At 33.0% G+C, this 21252-nt stretch overlaps 1 protein-coding gene across 15 annotated transcripts in view; it reads left to right on the top strand.

Annotated features, from left to right (window-relative positions):
* Positions 1–21252, top strand: part of BTRC (beta-transducin repeat containing E3 ubiquitin protein ligase) — a 182248-nt gene that overhangs the window by 137891 nt on the left and 23105 nt on the right. For all 15 annotated transcript variants that reach the window (XM_074295378.1, XM_074295375.1, XM_074295383.1 and 12 more), the window contains one exon: positions 12945–13176. In XM_074295378.1, coding sequence (XP_074151479.1) covers positions 12945–13176 — 232 coding nt within the window. The remainder of the gene's footprint in view (positions 1–12944; positions 13177–21252) is intronic.

Raw genomic sequence — 21252 nt, forward strand, 5'->3', positions numbered from 1 at the left:
ACTATCATTATAATGTTTGTTCTTTAGGGGAGATCTCTTAGCTTATTAATAAAAGTTTTAGTCATTGGGCATCTGTACTATATTCCAGTCATTAACTTGAAGAGAAAAGCACAAGTTTTATTCCAGAAAAATCTGTAAAGTCAGTAGCATCAAATACATTGGGGGTTTTAGTCCCAACTATACTAAGTTGTGTGGATTTGAGCAAGTTATTTTGATCTCTGCTTCTAAAAAACATGCTGTATCCAAACCAAGTTTTTCCTGGATAAATTAAGAAAACAATTACCCAAGAATTCCAGAGAGAAATGACTTCAGTCCCTTGATGTTCCAAGGGTTATTAAAGTTTTACCTGCAGATAACCAAGACTTCAGAAGTCACAAGTCATTTACTTCATTCAGTGCAGCTCAGAGAGTCCTATGTTGCCTGCCTCAAAGGATTATTTCCTGCCGCATTTAACATGCATTAACAAGCATTTGGAAAGAGCTGAATTTCTTTTAGAAAGCTGAGTTGGCTTCTTGAAACACCACTCCAAATCTTCTCTTTCCTAATCCTGGTTTTAGGTGTACTTTCCAAAGCTTTCTTCAATGATCAAGTTCTACCTAGGTGTTAAAATTCCTTAATGGGTTATCTTCTTGTTTTTAATGAGAATTTGCAGGGCAAGTAGGAGGAAAAACTTTTTACACTATACATAAATATATATTTTTTTATTTTTCATATTATCAAGTTCTGTTGAATAAAAATGGTTCAACAAGGTTTTAATACTTTTCTCCAGCAACCAAAGTTTCCTTCACTATTATTTACAGGAGAAGTAAACTTCATAAAGCTAAAGCAAAGGGAGGATATAGTGGGAGAGGCAAAACTCTAACTTTAAACTTTCTCCCATCACAGAAATTTTATTTTAGCAATATTAACATCATTTAACATCCAGATGAGCAACCTCTATCAGAGAAAGTTATACAGAAAGAGCAACCAGATTCTGGACAATTAAACTTTATTAGCCCTCCTGAAACATTTAAGTAGTGGTTTAAGAAAATAGTTTTTCATCTCCTCTCCCTTTTGATGTTTATTGTTTAGCAGTGTGGGAGAGGAACTGTTTGTCCAACAAGCATTACTGCTGTTCCACTTAAATAAGGTGATCTTAGTAACATTAAGCCCTTTTTATACTCATGTTTTCTTTCCTTTTATCCTCTTGAGACTCAGACTTGTCATAGACTATAGGTATATTCATCTTAACATGTAATCCTGATTCTCCAGAACCAGCTTCTGGCTTTTTTCTTAGGCTTTCTACAAGAAATATTAATAACATTGCCTGTTAAAATGAAGTTGATGACATTAAAGCAAGAATCTAAAGAGAAGGAAAGTTAGTCGTTTTTAATATTTTTTTTCCTTTTGTCAGTAACCTTGGGTCATATCCAGTCAAGCTGAATTTAGACCATGTGCCTAAGATGTGTCATTCATTTGACAATTACAAGATAAACTGCTTTAGCTTTGATGTGTTGGTTTAACTGCTATATTGTATGCCTCTGTAACCATAGTATGATTCATGATTCACAAGTAAATGGGGTAATCATGAAAGCTTCTGCAGTACACTTGCTGGCCCAGAAAGCTAAGACCCCATCTCATTCTAGCTTTCACTGGTCAGGATACAATCTTTCAGTGGTGGTCCTGGGCTATCCAATTTGCTTTCTTTTTTTTTTTTTTGCAACAGTTTTTTACATTTATTTTTCAATAACAAGTAATTTATTCTATCTTTCCCACTACCTTCCCTTCTTTTTTTCCCCTCAAAGAAATATGAGCAAAAATTTTTGAATACCTGAAAAACAGAACCCACAGTCCATAGTTACATAATCTAATAAAAGAAATCCCTATATTATCACATCTTTTCCTCTCCCCCCATACATTTTCACGTTTTAAGTTCGTTTTCAGGCAAGAGGTAAATAATGTTTCTTCATTCTTTTGACCTTATGTCTTATCATTAAATTGATCAGAATTCTAAAATCTTTCAAAGTTGTTTTTTCTCTATAATATTGTTATATTTATATAAATTGTTCTTTTCTGCTCACATTGTTCTGTATCAGTAAAGATCTTAGCTTTTTCTATCAATGCCATCATTGCTTATGACATAATATTCTTGTTCATATATTAATCTACTTAACCATTTCACAATAGAACACAGACACAACCCCAATTTCCAATTTTTATCTACATGAAAAGAGTTGCTATAAATGTTTTCATATAGATCTTTTCTTCCTCTGTTTTTTTTGGGGGGGACCATTTAGGCCTCATAGTGATATAATAGTATAGTTGATTCAAACAAAGTATACAGAGTTTGGTAACTCTCCAAGCATAATTCCAAATTGCTTTCCGGAATGGTTGAACTAATTTATAGTTTACCAACAGTGCACTAGTATAACTGTTTTCCACTAACCCTCCAACATTTGTTGTTTTCTTCTTGTCATTTTTGCCTGTCTTATAGGTTATGGGGATGGGGAGGGGAGAGAAAGGGAAGGAAAACCTCATTTCTCAAATTTCTCAAATTATTAGTAATTTATAGCATATTTTCATGGAATTGTTAATATCTTGAATTTCTTAACTTTGAAAATTTCCCATTCTCATATTTCTTTTTTAACTATTCATCTTCGGAGAATGATACTTACAAATTTTGTAAATGATAACCTTTATCAGAAAAAAACTTGTTGCAAAGGGGTTTTATCCCCTTTCAATTAATTTTTTCCCTTCTAATTTTACATTAAATTTTTGGAGGAAAAATTTTTTTTAGTTTTAGATAATCAGAATTGGATGGAAGTGGAAATCTTCAACATAAAGAAGATCCAACTTACTTCCAGTTGATCAATGATGGACAGAGGTAGCTACACCCAGAGAAGAAACACTGGGAAGTGAATGTAAATTGTTAGCACTAATATTTGTCTGCCCAGGTTGCATGTACCTTCGGATTCTAATGTTTATTGTGCAACAAGAAAATGATATTTGCACACATGTATTGTACCTAGACTATATTGTAACACATGTAAAATGTATGGGATTGCCTGTCATCGGGGGGAGGGAATAGAGGGAGGGGGAGATAATTTGGAAAAATGAATACAAGGGATAATATTATTAAAAAAAAATATATATATATATATGTACATATATATATATATAATAAAAAATTTTAAAAAAAAGATTAAGTGTAAAAAAATATATACTTTAACATGTAATTGGAGAAGAAATAAAGTATTTTTAAAAAGAAAAAAAAATAGATAATCAGAATTGTCCATTTTATCTTGATCTTCTCTATCACTTGTTTACTCATGAATATTTTCCTATCCATTGATCTGAAATATAATGTCTATTCTTGTTCCTCTATTTATGATGCAACTATCTATGTATTTCGTGTATCTGTTTGGAGCTTATCTTGGTGAATGGTGTGAAGTGTTGATCTAAACCTAATTTCTGCCATACGATTTATTGTCTGGCATGTTTTTTCCTAGCATATTTTTAAACAAAAAGTAAGTCCTTAATGTGGAAATACATTTTACATGATTGCACATATATAACCTATATCACATTACCTGTTGTCTTGTGAAGGAGGGAGGGAGAAAAGTTTGGAGCTCCAAGTCTTGATGTTGAAAATTGTCTTTACATGTAATTGGAAAAAAATACTATTAAATACTTTTTGGGGGGGAAAAAGATTAATAACATATGTATCATGTTGAAACTTATATTGACTTAATTACTCATTGTTCCCAGACCTGCTTATTAAGCAGTTTGGGGGGAGGCTGTTGTGGGGAAGTATACCTATCACCTGCTTCTTGTCATATACCTCTACCTACAAATTGTCACTTTCTTGTCACATTTAGGAAGAACTTCTGAGTTGCAATGGCCCATCTCTAATGGCCCCAATACTGAGGTGGACTATCTGAATTGTCTTAAAGTTATCTATAAAAGCTGTCCCCACTTTGAAGCCATTGCTGGTTTCCAGTGATCATTCCTTCAATGTATTGCTAACTTGACATACTTATTATAAAATGCTTTTAATTCTCAACGAGGGAGAGTGACCTTCCCTCAGTAAGTGGAATCTATGGGTTTATCAAACATAATATATTCTATTATTCTGTTTACTTCCATATGTTGTGCACCTAATCAGTTCTATTAATTGACTTTTTTTTCCTTCTTTATAAAATCATTTTAATTTTTATGGCTTCATAGTATAATTTTGAGATCTGGTTCTGACTCCCTAAGACACAGTTTGATTAGTGTCTGTGAAATTATTAGTTCATTCTCTGCCTGAAGATAAAGAAAAACAAACAAATTGACAAATTAAGTCCTTAGGTAAATAAATATACATATAGAATGCAAAGAAATGTTCGGCTTTCCCATTCTCCGACCTATAAGTTAAAAAATGGTGGCCCACTAATGTCTTTTGTGTTTTTCTTAGGTGCCAACATTATCCTTAAAACATTTTAATCTACATGATATAATATCTAAGCAAAATAAGGTCCTGGAATCCCTGTCATATTTTTGCCCATTGCAAACAGCCAGGTTACCTTTTTGTAGGCTAGTGGCTTAAGAGCCTTCCACTCTTTGATTTAATATTTATGTAAGTTAAACAAACCTGAAAATTTAGAGACTTATCAGCAAAGTTATTTTAGGGCTATCATATTACATAAATAGCCATATTCTTTATTAATAGTCTTTATTAAGCAAAACACTCTACTATTTTTCATTTCTAGTGAGGTTAAACTTTTTTGTTTATAGTTACTATTATATTTGCTGTCCTTGTAAGCTATTCACCATGAAGAGCATAAAACTTAGTTTCCTAGTTAGTATGGTATATATGGATATCAGGATACCAGTTCTACCTCAATTAAAATTTAAATTCCTGCGTCCATATATACATTTAACAAAAAGACTGCTGTTACAATTCTCTGTAATGGGTAATTTAAATTGGAAAAGGGCACTGAAAGGGTTAAACAGTATAGTCAGTGAATGATTTTCTAGCCCTGGGGGTTTTTTGAGATGCCAGAGATCTAGGAATACTGCAGTTAATTGAATTCTTCAGACATGGACTCATAGTCTTTGGAAAATCTCAGTGCTGCAAAATTCTCTCCTGCATTGGCTCCAGTGATAGCTTTTACAAAGCCTTAAAAGTTCAGGATCTTTTTTTTTTTTTTCTTAAATTTATTACTTAACTTTATTACCTGCTGGAACATTTTATAAATGCTAAATCAAAGCATTTTAAAGATTTACACCTAAACATGACTTAATAATTTGTTACTTTTCAATTTTTGCTTCCGTACTCTTCTATGTAGATTTCACTGAGGCTTTCTAGTTTTTTTCTTCTTGTGAGCAAAGTTTGAACAGTACGCAGCAAGTTAACTGCCTGGAGTCTTTTAAATATAAGTAACACGCACCCAGTAATAAGCTGTCGGTTGTTTTTTTGCTGCCTGCAAAGAAACATAAACACAGCGCTCATTTCTGGCAGGTTTTTACTGTCAGAGTTTCTCCTATTATATTTATCTTACAATTTGCCAGGGGGTGAAGTTATTAAGTTTTAGCAGCAGCCATCGATCAAGTTCACAAGTTAACACGATAAAGGCTCTGTGCCGCTCCGATCCGGGGAAATGATGATCCTCACTCGGTAATTAACTAAATGAGAAAGTTAAATCTTACTTGAGAGCTGGGAGAGATGAAAGAGAGGTGTTTGTCAGTTTCTCAGTGGAAATTAGAAGCAGTTTTCTGCAATTCCCTAAGCTGCTGCTCTGTCATATTTTACATAAGCACTGGGAAAACGTCTTGTAATTAGTGCTGTCATGGAGGATTTTTTTTTTGCTGAAGGATGTTGGAATAATTCATTAGATTATCAAGAAAGGCTTGTGTCCTGAAATGATTAGCACAGTGAAATTTAAACCATTAACGATAACAAGTTTAGAGCTTGCTGCAGTGCAGAGGCACCCGGGGTATGTCTGTGCCTATTTCAATCATTTCTTATAATTAAACATTATGTCCTTTTTTTTTTTCTTCCTTCACTAGGACCCATCCAAAAATCCTTTTAAGGTAGCACTGTCTAGATCAGTGAGTTTACCAGCCTTGGAGGTGTGAGTAGTTAGTAGCTATAATAATGCAGCAGTAAATTAAACCACTGTGAGTTTTTTAGTTTAGAACAAAAGAACCTATCACCCTGGAAGCTATAAAGTTGCATGAGAGAACCTACTAAGGAAATAATTGGCTTTCCTTTGAAACTTAAAAATTTTAGATGCCTGTTCTATACCTTTGGCTATCACAAAACCCAGTAAAGAATCCAAATGATGGCATTATTTTAATTTTCTTTTAATTATAAGATTTTCCTTATAATGAGTCAACAGGAAAAAGATATGTGAAAGACTTTTCTAGCATTTGTTATCTTTAATGATTTCATATTAGGATAGTTGTATGTTTCCTGATATTTTTTGTTTTTAAAAAGTAGGAAGAAATCAAACTTTCCTGGTTGATTACTGAAAATTACTCAAGATGTAAATTTAATGTGAACATTTCTTTTTCTGATGCCTCCCTGTCTTCTACACTTATTAATCAGATTTGACATGCTTATGAGTTCACCTAATATATAATCATCTGTTGTAGAAGCTGTTAAAATATTAATGGAGTGATCTCACGAAGAAAACTAATATACATTTCTGGAAACCTGTACCAGTTTCCTCAACATTTCTCTTCTCTAACAACTGCTGTTTGGATGGGAAAAGAATAATTAAATTACTCCTTTAAATTCTCACTTCATTTTAATTTACTTAAAGTTGTGAATATTAAAGGGCATAAACCCACTTTTAGGTCATTGTCCTTTATTCTGCATAATCAGTCTAATCCAGCCTTAACCTTCCAGTCTTTCTTTGTAGATCTTATAAGGGGATAGCCTAGTAGTTTATATTCCATTACAATTTCAAGATCTTTTTAAGATAAACTGTATCTAGTTAATATCCCCTTTATTTTATATTTGTTGATTTTTTTAGCCCAAAGTGTAAGATTTTACTGTTACCTTTATTAAATTACATCTTATTAATTTCAGTTCAATGTTGTAGCTAGTTAGTTCCTACCATTTTGTATCCTGACTTTGTCATCCAGTGTGGTAATTGTCTAGCTTTGTGTCATCTGCAAATTTGATCAAAATATCATACATACATTATGAAGTTTGACTCTTTCTTAGTTCTTACTTTCCATCTAGCCTTGTCGTGGAAAAGCCAGAATTATGATTACTAAACCACTATAATTAATTTGGTTAGATGATTTTTTAGTCAAAATCTGGACTTGTGTTTTTCCATAAGTAAGTTGCCTGAGTTGCCTGAGAAACTGAGAGGTTAAATAACCTGCCAAACTCAAGCCACATATATCACAAGCAAAATTTGAACCTTGAAGGTCTTCCTATGATCAGCTTTCTGTCTACTCAGCTATGTTGCCTGTAATGTGATTGATTTTTTGAAATATTATAAAGATTGAGAGAGATACCAGAGAACTAAGAAGAACAAGTGATTATTCCAAGTTTGATAAAGACTGGAGTCTACAAACTATTGACTATTGAGATTGACTTCAATTTCTGATAGATTTCTAGAAAATATCCTAAAGAATAGTGAAAACCTGGAAGAAGAAGTAGTGTTCAAACTGTTTCATCAACAAATTATGAAAAACTAATGAAATTTTTTTTAAAACATTAGTAGAAGTAGTAGATTATCCCAAGCATATTGGAATATGTTGCCTTGTACTTGGCCTTGTGCTCTTTGTAATTTTTGCCAAATAATGACTTAGAAAAAGGAATAGTCCCATCAGTCAATCAGCAACCCCCAAGACATCCTTTTCAAAACTATAGTCAAACCAAAGGCAGGAGAATCAGCTAATGTTTTGTATAATAGGGTCTAAAAAGATCTGAACAGGCCACACTGTTGGGCTAAATCCAATAAACTGGTATTTAACAGGGGCAGATGTAAAATCTTATACTTGGATTCAAAGAATCTACTTCATAAATAGCAAGTGAAGAAGTCATAAGAATACAACAGTCCATCTTTAAAATATCTTGTGATTGTACTAAAATAGCAGCTCAGTGTCAAGAGTTACATCAACAAAGCCATCAAAAAAAACCTAACTTGTTCTTAATCTTCATTAAAAGGCATTATTTCCAACACCAGGCAGGTGATAGTCCTACTTCACTATGTTCTGTCAGACCACATCTTAGGTACTATATTTAGCTCTGGGCACCACAGTTTGGGAAGGACATTGATAAACTGAATTATGTCCAATAGAGAGCAACTAGGAAATAAAGAGTCTCAGGATCATGGTATATTATGGGGTAAGGAAACTGAAAACATTTCACCCAAAGAAGTAAAGATTTAGGGAAGGACACAGAATTATAGGATCATAGGTCTAAAACCTTAAAAATCATTTAGTCTATCCCCTCCATTTTGCAAATGAGGATACTGAAATCCAGAATAAGATAGGGTTGTTATATGGAAGAATAATTAGAATTCCTTTGCATTAAGATCTGTGCATGGATGTTTCCAAAAAGCAAAAGTAAAGTTAAATGTATGGGAAAAAATCTGAACAATCCTAAAAAAATAATGTTGGAGAAGTAAAGGTTTCCTCCTTATTTTTAGATTTTCAGGCAAAAACTGAATGACCAAAGAAGATTCTTGTTTAGTTGCTGATTGGCACAGACACCATCTGGAGCCCCTTTAAATTTCAGAGCTGTGATTCTGTGTTAGGAAAGTATATAAACTATAAAATGCTGGCATACAAATGTGAAATATTATTTATTCAAAATTTAACAAATATTGAATGAGTTCTGTTCTGTGGGAGGTACCATTACCTATTTTTATGTTTATTATTCCACTTTGCAAACAAACTACTGTATCATAGGCTCCTGAATTAAATTATGATCTTGGACATAACATCATGCATTAATTATTCTTTTTTACCTTTCACTTTTCTGAATTTTTCCTGTGTGTAATAGTTGGTCATTATGTGTTTTAATGATTGACATTTATTCATCCCCGATTCCCCCATCCTGAGTCTATTATTTCCTATCTGTTTGACCTTGTAAAGCTTCAGTTTCCTTATTTGTCAGAGATGTGGAATTTGATAAACATTAAAATCCTTTCTGTTCCAAAGTGTATGTTACTGTAAATTCACAAAATCAGTATACTTTAACATGGTAAAAGGATACTGTAGTCACAGTTTCTCCTTATAATACAGCTAGAAGAAACTCTTTGATCATTTTGAATGTGATGTATGTAATAATATATTAACCCGTGAATGCTGTATTCAGGAGTCAGCAAACTATGACCAAATGGCCAAATATAGGATAGTTTTGTAGGCCATTGAACTAAAAATGTTTTTTTTTATATTTTCAAATAAAATTTCACTGTATTTTAAAATGTAAAGATCGTTCTTAGTTTACTGATTGTACAAAAAAGGACTGCTGGTGGGCTTTGGCCTTCTGCTATTTGCCAATCTCTGATCTGGAGGACAGCTCTATAAATATTTAACTTCCAGTTTGTTTACTTCATCTGGCATATGTGGCGGTGGGTTTTTTGTTTTTGTTTTTGTTTTGTTTTTTAATGAAGCTACATATTGATTTTTAAGAAAAGAGGAGGAGGAAGAGATATGTTGCAGAAGGGAAAAAGGGTTGACAGCCAGAGCAGATAGTTACTGTTACTATTAAGCTGAGGCAGTTTGTCAGCTTTCCTGGGGACTTCCACACAAGTGGTTGAGTCATCAGGCTTTTTCTGGGGAAACCAAATCAATTCTACCACCTCTGGTAACCATTACCCTCTCACACACGCAATCTAATATACAGCCTGTTGGTTTCTTAATAACTGAACTTTTTCATTTTGCCCTAGTGGGTTTTCAGAAGTCCTCAAATTGAAATTTGGGGATTTTATTTTTTAACTATAGACCATAGCTTTTTTGCTATATTTACTTTATGTATTTAAGAAAAACTGTATCAGGGAATATTATAGATCTTTTACTACCAGAAATCTTTACACAAGTGCAACTTCTACTTGAAAATGAAATGAGCTAATCCATTCTTGTTAGATATAAATAAAAACATGGCATATTATACAATGAGTGATAATCAGTCAGTGTTCAAAACAGTATAGCCTCTCTGTTTATTTATTGGTTTCCTTGATCATGTTTAGAGTAGATTAATTTGCAGTGGTCAATACAGTTTGGTTGTAAGGAATGCACATCATATAATCTCACAGGGCATATATCCAGTCCTGAGGATGCAATGACTAAAGGTCTAGTGAAAGGAATAGTTAGGAAATTAATAACTTCTTCAGTTAATTCACTTTCAGAAACTAATTGTTCATTTGTTTATGTCATGCTTTAACAAGGATGAATATTGAAGAAGATGTGGGAAAACTGGGACACTAATACATTGTTGGTAGAGTTGTGAAGTGATCCAACCATTCTGGAGAAAAATGTGGAATTTTGCCCAAAGGACTATTAAACTGCATACCCTTAAAAACTTCACTTAGCACTTCATGCTAAGTGAAATGAGCAGAAGCAGAACATCATTGTATATGGCAACAACAAGATTATATGATGTTCAGTTCTGATAGATATGGTCCTTTTTAACAATGAGATGATTCAGACCAGTTCCAATGATCTTGTGATAAAAAGAGCCATCTACATCCAGAGAGAGGACTGCGGGAACTGAGTATAGTTCACAACATAGTATTTTCACTCATTTTGTTGTTATTTGCTTACATTTTATTTTCTTTCTCATTTTTTTTCCTTTTTGATTTCATTTTTCTTGTGCGGCAAGATAATTGTATAAATATGTATGCATAGATTGGATTAGTTGCTATCTAGGAGAGGGATGAGGGGAAGAGGGGGGGAAATTGGAACACACAGTTTTGCAAAAGTTAATGTTGAAAAATTATTCGTGCAAATCTTTTGAAAATTAAAAAGTAGGGAGCAGTTACGTAGTGCAGTGGATAGAGCACCAGCCCTGAAGTCAGGAGGACCTGAGTTCAAATTTGGATTCAGACACTTAACACTTCCTAGCTGTGTGACCTTGAACAAGTAACTTTACCCTAATTGCCTCAGCAAAAAAGAAAAAAAAGAAAAAAGAAAATTAGAAAACTTTAATTAAAAAAAGAAAGAAAAGGAAAAAAGTATCATACTTTAGCTTTGTTCATTATAAGTAAATGTATAACCTGAACTTGTTTCCCTATTGCTACATTCATGCAAACTTCATTATAAAAAAGTTTTTATTGCTATCTTCTGTTTTTACATCACCTAAAGTTCTTCAAGGATCTTTCCTCTCTCCTCTTAAAGAGCTATCTTATATAATAAGAAATATATTTTAAAGAAAAAAAGAGAAAGAGAAATCAGCAAAGTCAATCAATGCCCTGAAAATATATACAATTTTCCACAGCCATGGACTTTCTACCTCTGCAGAGGAATTGGAGATTTAGCTCTTCTTTGGGAAGGGAGTTAGGTCAAGAAGCAAATAAGTATTTATACTACCTGCTGTATGCCAGGCACTGTACTAAGCACTTTACCAAAATGATTTCATTTGGTCCTCCCAGCAATCCTGGAAGTTGAGTGCTTATTATTACCTTCATTTTATAGATATGGAAACTGAGGCAGAGGTTAAGTGACTACTTAGGGTCATGTAGCTAATAAGTGTTTGAAGTTAGTTTTGAACTCAGGTCTTGATTCTAGACCCAGGGCTTTCTCCACTGAGTTACAGCTGCCTTGAGGCCATACTTGTTTTTTGTAATTTTGCAACATTCACTTTTTATCATTTTGTTGTCATTGCTCTTTCTACTTACATTGTTGTAGCCATTGGGTATGTTATTTTCTTGCTTTGCTTACTTTCTCTGTGATCTGATCACATATATTTTAGCAGGTATCTCCTCTAAACTCCAAAATTAAGGTTGCCTTTAGCATTATGCCAAAGACTTAACAAAATAACTTTGAAAGATTGCTTGATTGTACCATCTAAAAAAATCGAATCTTCAAAGATGATAGTATGTTAAAAACATATCATTAGATAATTTCCATGTACTAATTCTAATAAACATTGTTTTAATACTATAAGTGATGTTGATGAAATTATCTACCACAGCTTGAAGTATTCTACATCATAGCCTATGAGAATCTAGGGTCACCTCTATTTGCTATCATGCATTGTGATGAAGTTTGAGGGCATTCAGATATCCAATCTAGGAACAGAATGGATCCATCATCTGAAAAGCAGCTCAAAGAGACTTATCTGAAGGCATCTACATGATCATCTTTTTAGCCACAGCAAACATAAAATTGTCTATTGTAGTTCAGAGGGATTGCAGTTTAAATCAGTAGAAAGAATACTCATATTGACAAAATTGTAAAACTTTTAAAGTATAGAAATGGGGTTTTCATAAAAGTAATAATTACTTTCTTTTTGATAACATAAAGGATAGGATTTGAGTTTTTGATATAAACTTATTAGAGGTTTCAGCACAGCCTTTTATACATTGGTTCTTCTTTACTCAAAGGTTTTCTTGCTTTATTATTAAGAAAATGATTATTAGAATGTTTTCAACTCAATTCAACAAACATCTGTTAAACACCTATAATGTACAAGAAGTCTTTCCTGTGTACTAAGGACAGAAAGATAAAAAGAAAATTGTATTTCCCAAACATGATTCTCTTCTATGGCCTATTTATCATAGTTTCTCTTAGCTTATTACATATAGCAATACAGGCAATTAATTCCCTGTTCAGGTACTGTTTTTCTCATGCCTTTCTAGACAATGACAGTATGTCGTAGTATCTGATCACTAACAGAATGATATGATAAGATGCATCATTCTGACATTTGCCTAGTACATGCCTTCCAAATTGTTGGAAATTTTCCTGAATTTTGCTTGTAATGTCATATATTTATTTTCATTTTCTCTTTTTAGACAAAACTTGCCAATGGCACCTCCAGCATGATTGTGCCCAAGCAAAGGAAACTCTCTGCAAGTTATGAGAAAGAGAAGGAGTTGTGCGTCAAATATTTCGAACAGTGGTCAGAGTCTGACCAAGTAGAATTTGTGGAACATCTTATATCCCAGATGTGTCACTACCAGCATGGACACATAAACTCATACCTCAAACCCATGCTACAAAGAGATTTCATAACTGCCTTGCCAGGTATGTATCCTCTTTTTTGCAAATTACACATTTTTTAATGGGATAGGCTATTTTTTAAAAAGAGTTTTGATAACATTGATTGATGATATCTTAACATTCCAATGGCTTTGGTTCTTATCTGAACATTGCCTCATTTTAATATATTTATTTTTAAACTTATCCCTTTTATCTTAGCCACTTTAAAGCAAAAGTATAATTTTAAAATTAGTTTTAAAATAATGTTTCTTTTATCCTCTTTGATCTTTTTGGGCCCTCATTTACCAACCATATCTTAAGAAATATCTTGCCTGACATGTATATAAGCAGTTTAGGTTTCAAGTTATATTTGTTGTATATTAATAATTCTTATAAGTTTGATCAGCAACTAGTATAAATTCCAGTACTGAATAGGAAACATTTTTAACTGAAAATCTGATAAGAATACCTCAGGAATCTTGTTATGAAGTTAAATATGTAAACTCTAGGTTTTACAACCTCAGTGTGCTTAGTAAACAAATAGCTACTGAAAAACTATATAAATATGGAGGCTATGAGAGTTTTAGAAATTTTTTTTTTCCTTTTGTGCTAAGTGCTTAATGGTAGTAATCTAGTATACTGGAAAGGCATTATTACTTTGGAAAATGATCCTCTTAGGTAAATATAAAGATTGTGACTACATTAAAATCAATTCTTAAAGAGAATAATATTGAAAAATTAATAAATTTCAACTACATTAAAAAATTAATTACTCTGAAGAATCTATCTTATATGAAGATGTTTTTCAACCCCAAAAGTTAAATTTTATCAAATATGTTTTAATCATATCTTGAAAGTAAACATTGTGGTGCTGAATTTATAAATTTATCTCTCATTAAATAGAAAATAGATTCTTACTGACTTTCAGAATTAGTAGCATTAAACACATTTGATTGGTGGTTGATTTTGAGCATGTACTTGTGTATATGATCCAGAGAGAAAAAAATACACAAAATAAAGCTTAGTGTTCTCTTTCTCTTATTTAGTAAAAATTTGTGTCTGAGGGAATTGGGAAAAGAGGAGGCTCTTCTGAACTATGAGTCTTTATAAAAATTCTGATGTGACCTGTAAAGAGAAATAACTTTGAATGTGTCTGTCTCACTTATGATTTGGAATAGCAGCCAAGAGAAGGTTTATTAGTGCAACCATACTCTTTTATAGGCAACTATTCTTCAGAAGCCTCAGTACATAGGATTGAATGGGTGGTAAAGATTTTTAATATCAAGGTTTATCTGGTTTAAAAACAACAACAACCCTAAACACATATAAACACAAAATGTTCTTATACTTATCCTATAAATAGTCACTGAGATGCTACCAAAATTATTGGTCAGTTTGTTAAATACCTATTGTGGGCCAGGTACTAAGAGTACCTGTGGAGCTTATGTCTTTGTTGGCTCTTCTCATGGTTCAGTGATCTAACGCATTCTGGATAGAAAATGCCATCTGCATCCAGAAAGAGAACTATGGAGTTTAAATGTAAATCAACACATGCTATGTTCACCTTTTTTTTCCTGTTCCCCCCTCCCCCTTCATGTTTTTTTCCTTTTGTTCTGATTTTTCTCTCCCAACGTGATCCATAAAGAAATTGGTGTTTAAAAAGTCAATATACATGTAAAACCAGCAAAAAAATAAAAACACTTTTTTTTAAAAGAGGTTATGTGCCCCAGGAAAGGGTAACAGCAACAATAATGATAAAGATAAGGATATGGCATTTGTACAAAGCTTTAAAAAGTGCTAAGGAAACCAAAAGTCAGAGGAAAGAGGAAGAGCATTCCAGGCAGGAGGACCAACTGGTACCAAGAGGGAAATAGTAAGTAGTCTGGTTTGGTTGGAATGGAGAGTGCATATGGCAAAGTCAATCTGAAAGATAAGTTGGAAAAGAATTGTGAAAAGCTTCAAACACCAGCAGAATCTCATTTTTGTTCTGTAAGCAGTAAGCCAGTGAAGCTTCTTGAAAAGACTAAACCTGTCCAGTTGATAATATCAGTTAGTAGCTATGGAGAAAAAGGATTTTGAGAGAGAAGGATTTCTGGAGGCAAGGCATCTGGTTAGGATGGTCCAGGTTAGATGTAAAGGGTAGGGGACTAAAAGTAGAGTGAAAGAGATGGATGTGAGATATATTATGAATGTCAAATACAGGAGAGGTGATAACTAAGTAACATGGGGAAAATTTTCAGGTCAAATCACCAATAAGATAAGGGGCTAGATTGGAGACACTTTCTCCAATCCTTACAACCTCTCCAAAATAGGAATTATGTGAAGATCAAGCAAGTTCAGCTGGGTCCATAATCTAAGCAAGATATTTCAAACACATATTCACAATCTACATGCGGTAGTATGGCCTAAACAAAATTAAAATGCTGTTAGGAAATATTTAACAAAACAAGTAAACACAGTAAAACATAATCAATGTTAATATTTAATAACTCTTGGTCTCTTTGAGATTGACTTCATGGGTCAAGCACTTTAAGAAAATAACAATCCAATGAACTAACAGCAAAGAAGGCTAATGCTTAATGATTTGCTAATGCTTAATGATTTAAACCAGTATCTCCCTCCCATTGATCACTATGCTCCAGCACATATGCACAAGCCAACTCATGGGCTTATTTTTTTTCCTTATTTAATATTAAATCCAAATTCTCTGCTTCCTTCCCTTCTCACACTCATTGAGAAGGCAGACATTTTATGTAGATTATATATGTATAATCATCAAAACACATTGTAAGTCATTCAGTGAAAGAAAACACAGACAAAAAAAAAAAAAAAAACCAAGAAAAATAAAGAAGAAAAGTATCTTTGATCTTCATTCAGACTCTACCATTTCTTTCTCTGGAAATGAACAGCATCTTTCATCATAGATCCTACAGTATTGTCTTAGATCATTGTATTGCTGAGAATAGCTAAGTTATCCACAGTAAATCATCATACAAATTGCTGCTACTGTGTACAGTGTTCTCCTGGTTCTGCTTATTTCACTTTGTATCATTTCATAAAAGCCTTTTCCATGTTTTTCTAAGAGCATCTTCATCATTTTTCAAAATTTATTTAGTATTTTATTTTTCTCCATTTATGTGTAAAAACAAGTTCTAACAATTTTTGAGTTCCAAATTCTCTCCCTCCCTCCCCACTCCACCTCATTGAGAAGACAAGCAAATCAATATCAGTTATACATGTGTAGTCATATAAAATATTTCCACATTACTTATGTTGTGAAAGAAAATATGAAACCAAAAATAAAATCCCTCCAAAAAAAAAGATTTTTTTTTTTAAGTATGCTTCAATCTGTATTAAGATATCATCACTTCTTTCTCTAGGAATGGATAACATTATTCATCATAAGTCCTTGTCTTACAAGTTATTCACAGCTCATGATCCTACAATATTATTGTTGCTTTGTACATGATATATTTTACTTTTCATCAGATCATATCTTTCAGGTTTTTCTGAGAGCATCCTGCTCATTATTTTTTATAGCGCAATAATATTCTATCATAAGAACATAACCACAATTTGTTCAATATCCAGTTTTTTGCCTTCAGAAAAGAGCTGCTATAAAAATTGTTGTACATATATGCCCTTTTCCTTGTTTTTTTTTGTTTTGTTTGTTTGTTTGTTTTTTAATCTCCTGAGTTTAAATCTGGCCTCAGACACTTAGTAGCTATGTGACCCCAGGTAAGTTGCTTAATCCTTTTTGCCTCAGTTTCCTCATTTCTAAAATGAGCTAGAAAAGAAAGTTGCAATCCACTCCAATGTCTTTATCAGGAAAACCCCAGATGGGGTCATAAAGAGTTAGCCATGACTGAAAACTATTAAACAAAAAGAACAATTGCCATTTGAAACAATTTGTAGATTCTCTCCAGGCAGGAAAAATGTATGACTCAAAATCCAAAATACATAGTGGTTAAATTGAACAATTCCAGTGACAAACAACAATTTCTTAAAGCAACCAACAAAGACCTTCAAATATGAAGGAAAAGAAATCTAAATAAGCTACCAGAAACCACAAAAAGAAATTGAATAATGTGTTCCATAGAGCTTATCCCAAGCGACATAACTCTCTTCAACAATGAGAAGATCCAAATCAGTTCCAATTGATTTGTAATGAACAGAACCAGCTACACCCAGTGGGAAATGAGTGTGGACCACAACATAACATTTCCATTCTTTCTGTAATTGTTTGCTTGCATTTTTGTTTTTTTCTTATCCTCTTTCTAAATCTGATCTTTCTTGTGCAATAAAATAACTGCATAAATATGTATACATATATTGTATTTAATGTATACTTTAACATATTCAACATGAATGAGACTACCTGCCATCTAGGGGAGGGAGGGAAGGAGGGGAAAAGTTGAAACAAGAAGTTTTTGCAAGGGTCAATGTTGAAAAATCCTCAAAGAGTTCATATTCCATTGAGACGAAAACAAGCAAAGAACAACCAAAAAAAAAAAACAAACCCACTATGTTGAAGGTAGGTACAAAATAATTAAAGAAGGAAGGCATAATGTTTTTCTCTTCCAATTGTATTTTATTTTTCATTTGATAGTATTTTTTTCAGTTACACATAAATATAATTTTCAGTATTCCTTTTTTGAAAGATTTTGAATTCCAAATTTTTCCTTCTTACTCTCTCCCCCCCACCAACATAGTAAGCAAATTAAAGGTTAGTTTATGTGTAATTATGTAGAACATAGTTTCACATGAATTATGTTGTGAAAGAAGAAATAGAACAAAATACATACACACACAAAGAATAACTCTTCAAAAAGTGAAAATAGTATGCTTCAATTTTCATTCAAACGCTATCAGTTCTTTCTTTGGATGTAGATAGCATTTTCTATCATGAGTCTTTTGGAAGTTTCTTAGATCATTGTATTGCTGAGATGAACAAAGTCATAATTGATCATCACTCAGTATTACTGTTATTCTGTACAGTGTTCTAGTTCTGCTCACTTCACTCCGCATCAGTTCATATAAATCTTTTCAGTTTTTCTGAAATTCGCCTGTTCATCATTTCTTATAATATAATAATATTCCATTATATTCATATGCTGTAACTTGTTCAGCCATTTCCCAACTGATGATCATCCCCTCAATTTTCAATTCTTTGCCACCACAAAAAGAACTGCTTTTAAATATTTTTCATATGTATTTTGTACATATAAAAAAAAAATTCTCTTTGGGATACAGACTTAATTCTGGTATTGCTAGAGCAAATGTTTGTTTGCCCTTCGGACTTAGTTCCTAATTTTTCTCCAGAATGGTGGGATGAGTTCACAATTCCACTAACAATGTATTAGTGTCCCAATTTTCCCACATCTTCTCTGGTGTTTATCATTTTTCTTTTCTGTCATATTAGCCAGTCTGATAGGTGTAAAGTGCTGTCTCAGAGTTGTTTTAATTTACATTTCTCTAATCAGTAGTAACAAGAGCATTTTTCTCAATTACTATAAAAAACCTTGTTTTGGAAGGCATTAAAATTATGAGAGATTGGCAAAAAGGCTTCCTGGAGAAGGTAGAATTTTAGGTGAATTAGAAAGGAAAGAGGCCAAGAAGTAGAGATGAGGAAGGAGAGCATTCCAGGCACAAAGAATAGCCAGAAAAAATGCTCAGAGCTGATGAAACAGCAAGGAGACCAGTGTCATTGGATCCAAAAGTATGAGAGTGGGGACATAAGAAATCTCGAAAGAAGAGACTAAAGGGCTTTGAGATTTTGCATTTGAATTCTGAAGCTGATAGGAAACCATTGGAGTTTGTTGAATGTGGGGGTTTTACCTGAGTCTAATCATCAGTGAAAAAAGTAAGGATGTTCAATAAAATAGGTATTTGAAGCATTCCTACAAAAAAAAAAAAAAAAAAAAAAAACAGACCTGAGCAGACTTTGTGCTTTTCAGATACCTCAGACAACAGAAATAAAAGATAAGTAAATAAATAGAGAAACCAGTGAAAGCACAATCTACAAAATAAATGACCCTGAAGGGTTAGGGGGAGAGGAAGGAAAAAATTTAAAAAGAGAAAGATAGTTATGAGGTTATAACTGAATAATATCTGAGAAGACCATTAAGAGATTTCTTTCTGAAAGTATACAAGGAAATAAGAGTGAAAGTGAAATTTAAACCAAATAGAAGTATGGTGGAAAAGCAAGCCTGAAACATGGTCTAAACCCCCCAACCACCAGCCTATAAGAGAATCAATATTTTTATTGTTGAACTAAACTGCAGAATGGGAAGGTGCATGAAAGGAGAAGAACATAGAAGGGGAATACGTGTTGTACCCTAACCAAATCATAGGTTAACAATAAAAGGAAAATAACTCCTGTAGTTTCTCAGGAAAAAAGCCTATAGAGAGTGGGTGAGGAACAAAGGGAGGGATTGAAACAAGTAAAAGAAAGGAGGAAATATAGTTTCATTGAAAGTAAAGGATGTTCCTATGACAGGAGAAATATTCTATAATAGGAAATGGGGTTCTTACACTGGGTATAAACTAATATTAAAATGGAGTATGACATGATCAGAAAATCAGTTTGACAGTTGATTGGAAGATAGGATGGACTGAATTTGAGAAATGAGGCCAGAAGACCAACTAAAAAGCCATTGCAGTACTTCAAGTATGAGTTAATGAGGACCTGTACCAAATCACTAACAATCTGAGAGAAAGGCCACATACAAGACATGTTATAAAGTCAGAATCAATAAGACTGAATCAGATTGGCTATGGAGGTGAGAGAGAGTGAAGAATCAAGGATGACACCTAGATTGTGAGCCTGGGTGACTGGGAGGTGCCCTCAACAATAACAAGAAAATTTGGAAGTGAAGAGGTTTGAAAAGAAAGATAATTAGTTCAGTTTGGGTTATGTTGAGTTTAAGATATCTATGAGGCATCTAGTGTGAGATGTTCAATAGGCAATTGGATATGTGAATTAGGTGGTCTAGAAGAGATTATGAATAGATCTAAGAATAGATCTAAGAAACTTCAGGATAGAAATAATTGTGAAGCTGTGGAAGCTAGAAGATCATCAAATGAAATAATGAGATCTTAAGCCAAAACCCTGAGGGTCAACCACATTTAGCAAACATGACAAATGAAGATTCAACAACAGATACTGAAAAGGAGCATGTCAAACAGCTAACAGGAAAGAATAGATCAAGTGAAGGTTTTTTGAGAATAAGAGACAAGGACATGTTTGTAGTCAGGGAAGCAATCAATAAACAAGGAGAGATTGAGCATAAGAAAAACATTGGGACTAATGGAGCAATCTACAGGGAAAAGGAAGATGAACTAGGATCATTTGTGCATGTTTTCTCGAAGTGAAACATGAAGAAAAGATGATGGCAGAAAGCATCATAATGATAATCTAAGATGAAGAAGGGAGAAGAAAGAACTTTCAATTTAGAGTCTCAGTTTGTTTGTTTTTTTTCCCCCCATGAAATAAGAATCACGATTCTTAAGCTAAAAAGATGTAGGGATCAGGGTTTGAGCAGGAAGTGTTACTGAAATTCAGGGTGGAAAGTATTCTAGAGGAAGAGGATAATTCCATTATCCTTTCATTTTTAGTCATTTACTACTTTTTTTTAATGGTGATATTATTAAAATACAAAGAAATTATTTTTCTGTATATACTTAACAATATTTACAAATTCATTGAACTATTTCCCTACTTCCTTCTCCCCCCCACTAAAATTTATTTCCAAAGATGGAAGAGAATCTGCCTTTTTAACTGTGCTTCTGACTTGCACTTACACTTCTTAAAGAAGTCATACCTAACTTGGATCTGTATTTTCTCTCTCTCTCTCTCCTTGTCCAAGTACTACAATACAAAGCACACTAACCCTTTTCTCCACATATGTAACCACTATCCTTACCACATTTTAAACATTAATGTTTTATCAAAAAAACCAAAAAAACCCTCTTGAACTTCTATGGAAAAGAAATGAGAAATGACCCTAATATAAAGATTTTGGTGATCTGTATAGTAGGGTTTGAGATACCACTCATAGAACATCCCTATCCCCTAGTGCTATATAGACAGATGTATATTGTTTTCTGGATTCCTTTTTA

This window comes from Sminthopsis crassicaudata, chromosome 2 (assembly GCF_048593235.1).
Source record: "Sminthopsis crassicaudata isolate SCR6 chromosome 2, ASM4859323v1, whole genome shotgun sequence".
NCBI lineage: Eukaryota > Metazoa > Chordata > Mammalia > Dasyuromorphia > Dasyuridae > Sminthopsis > Sminthopsis crassicaudata.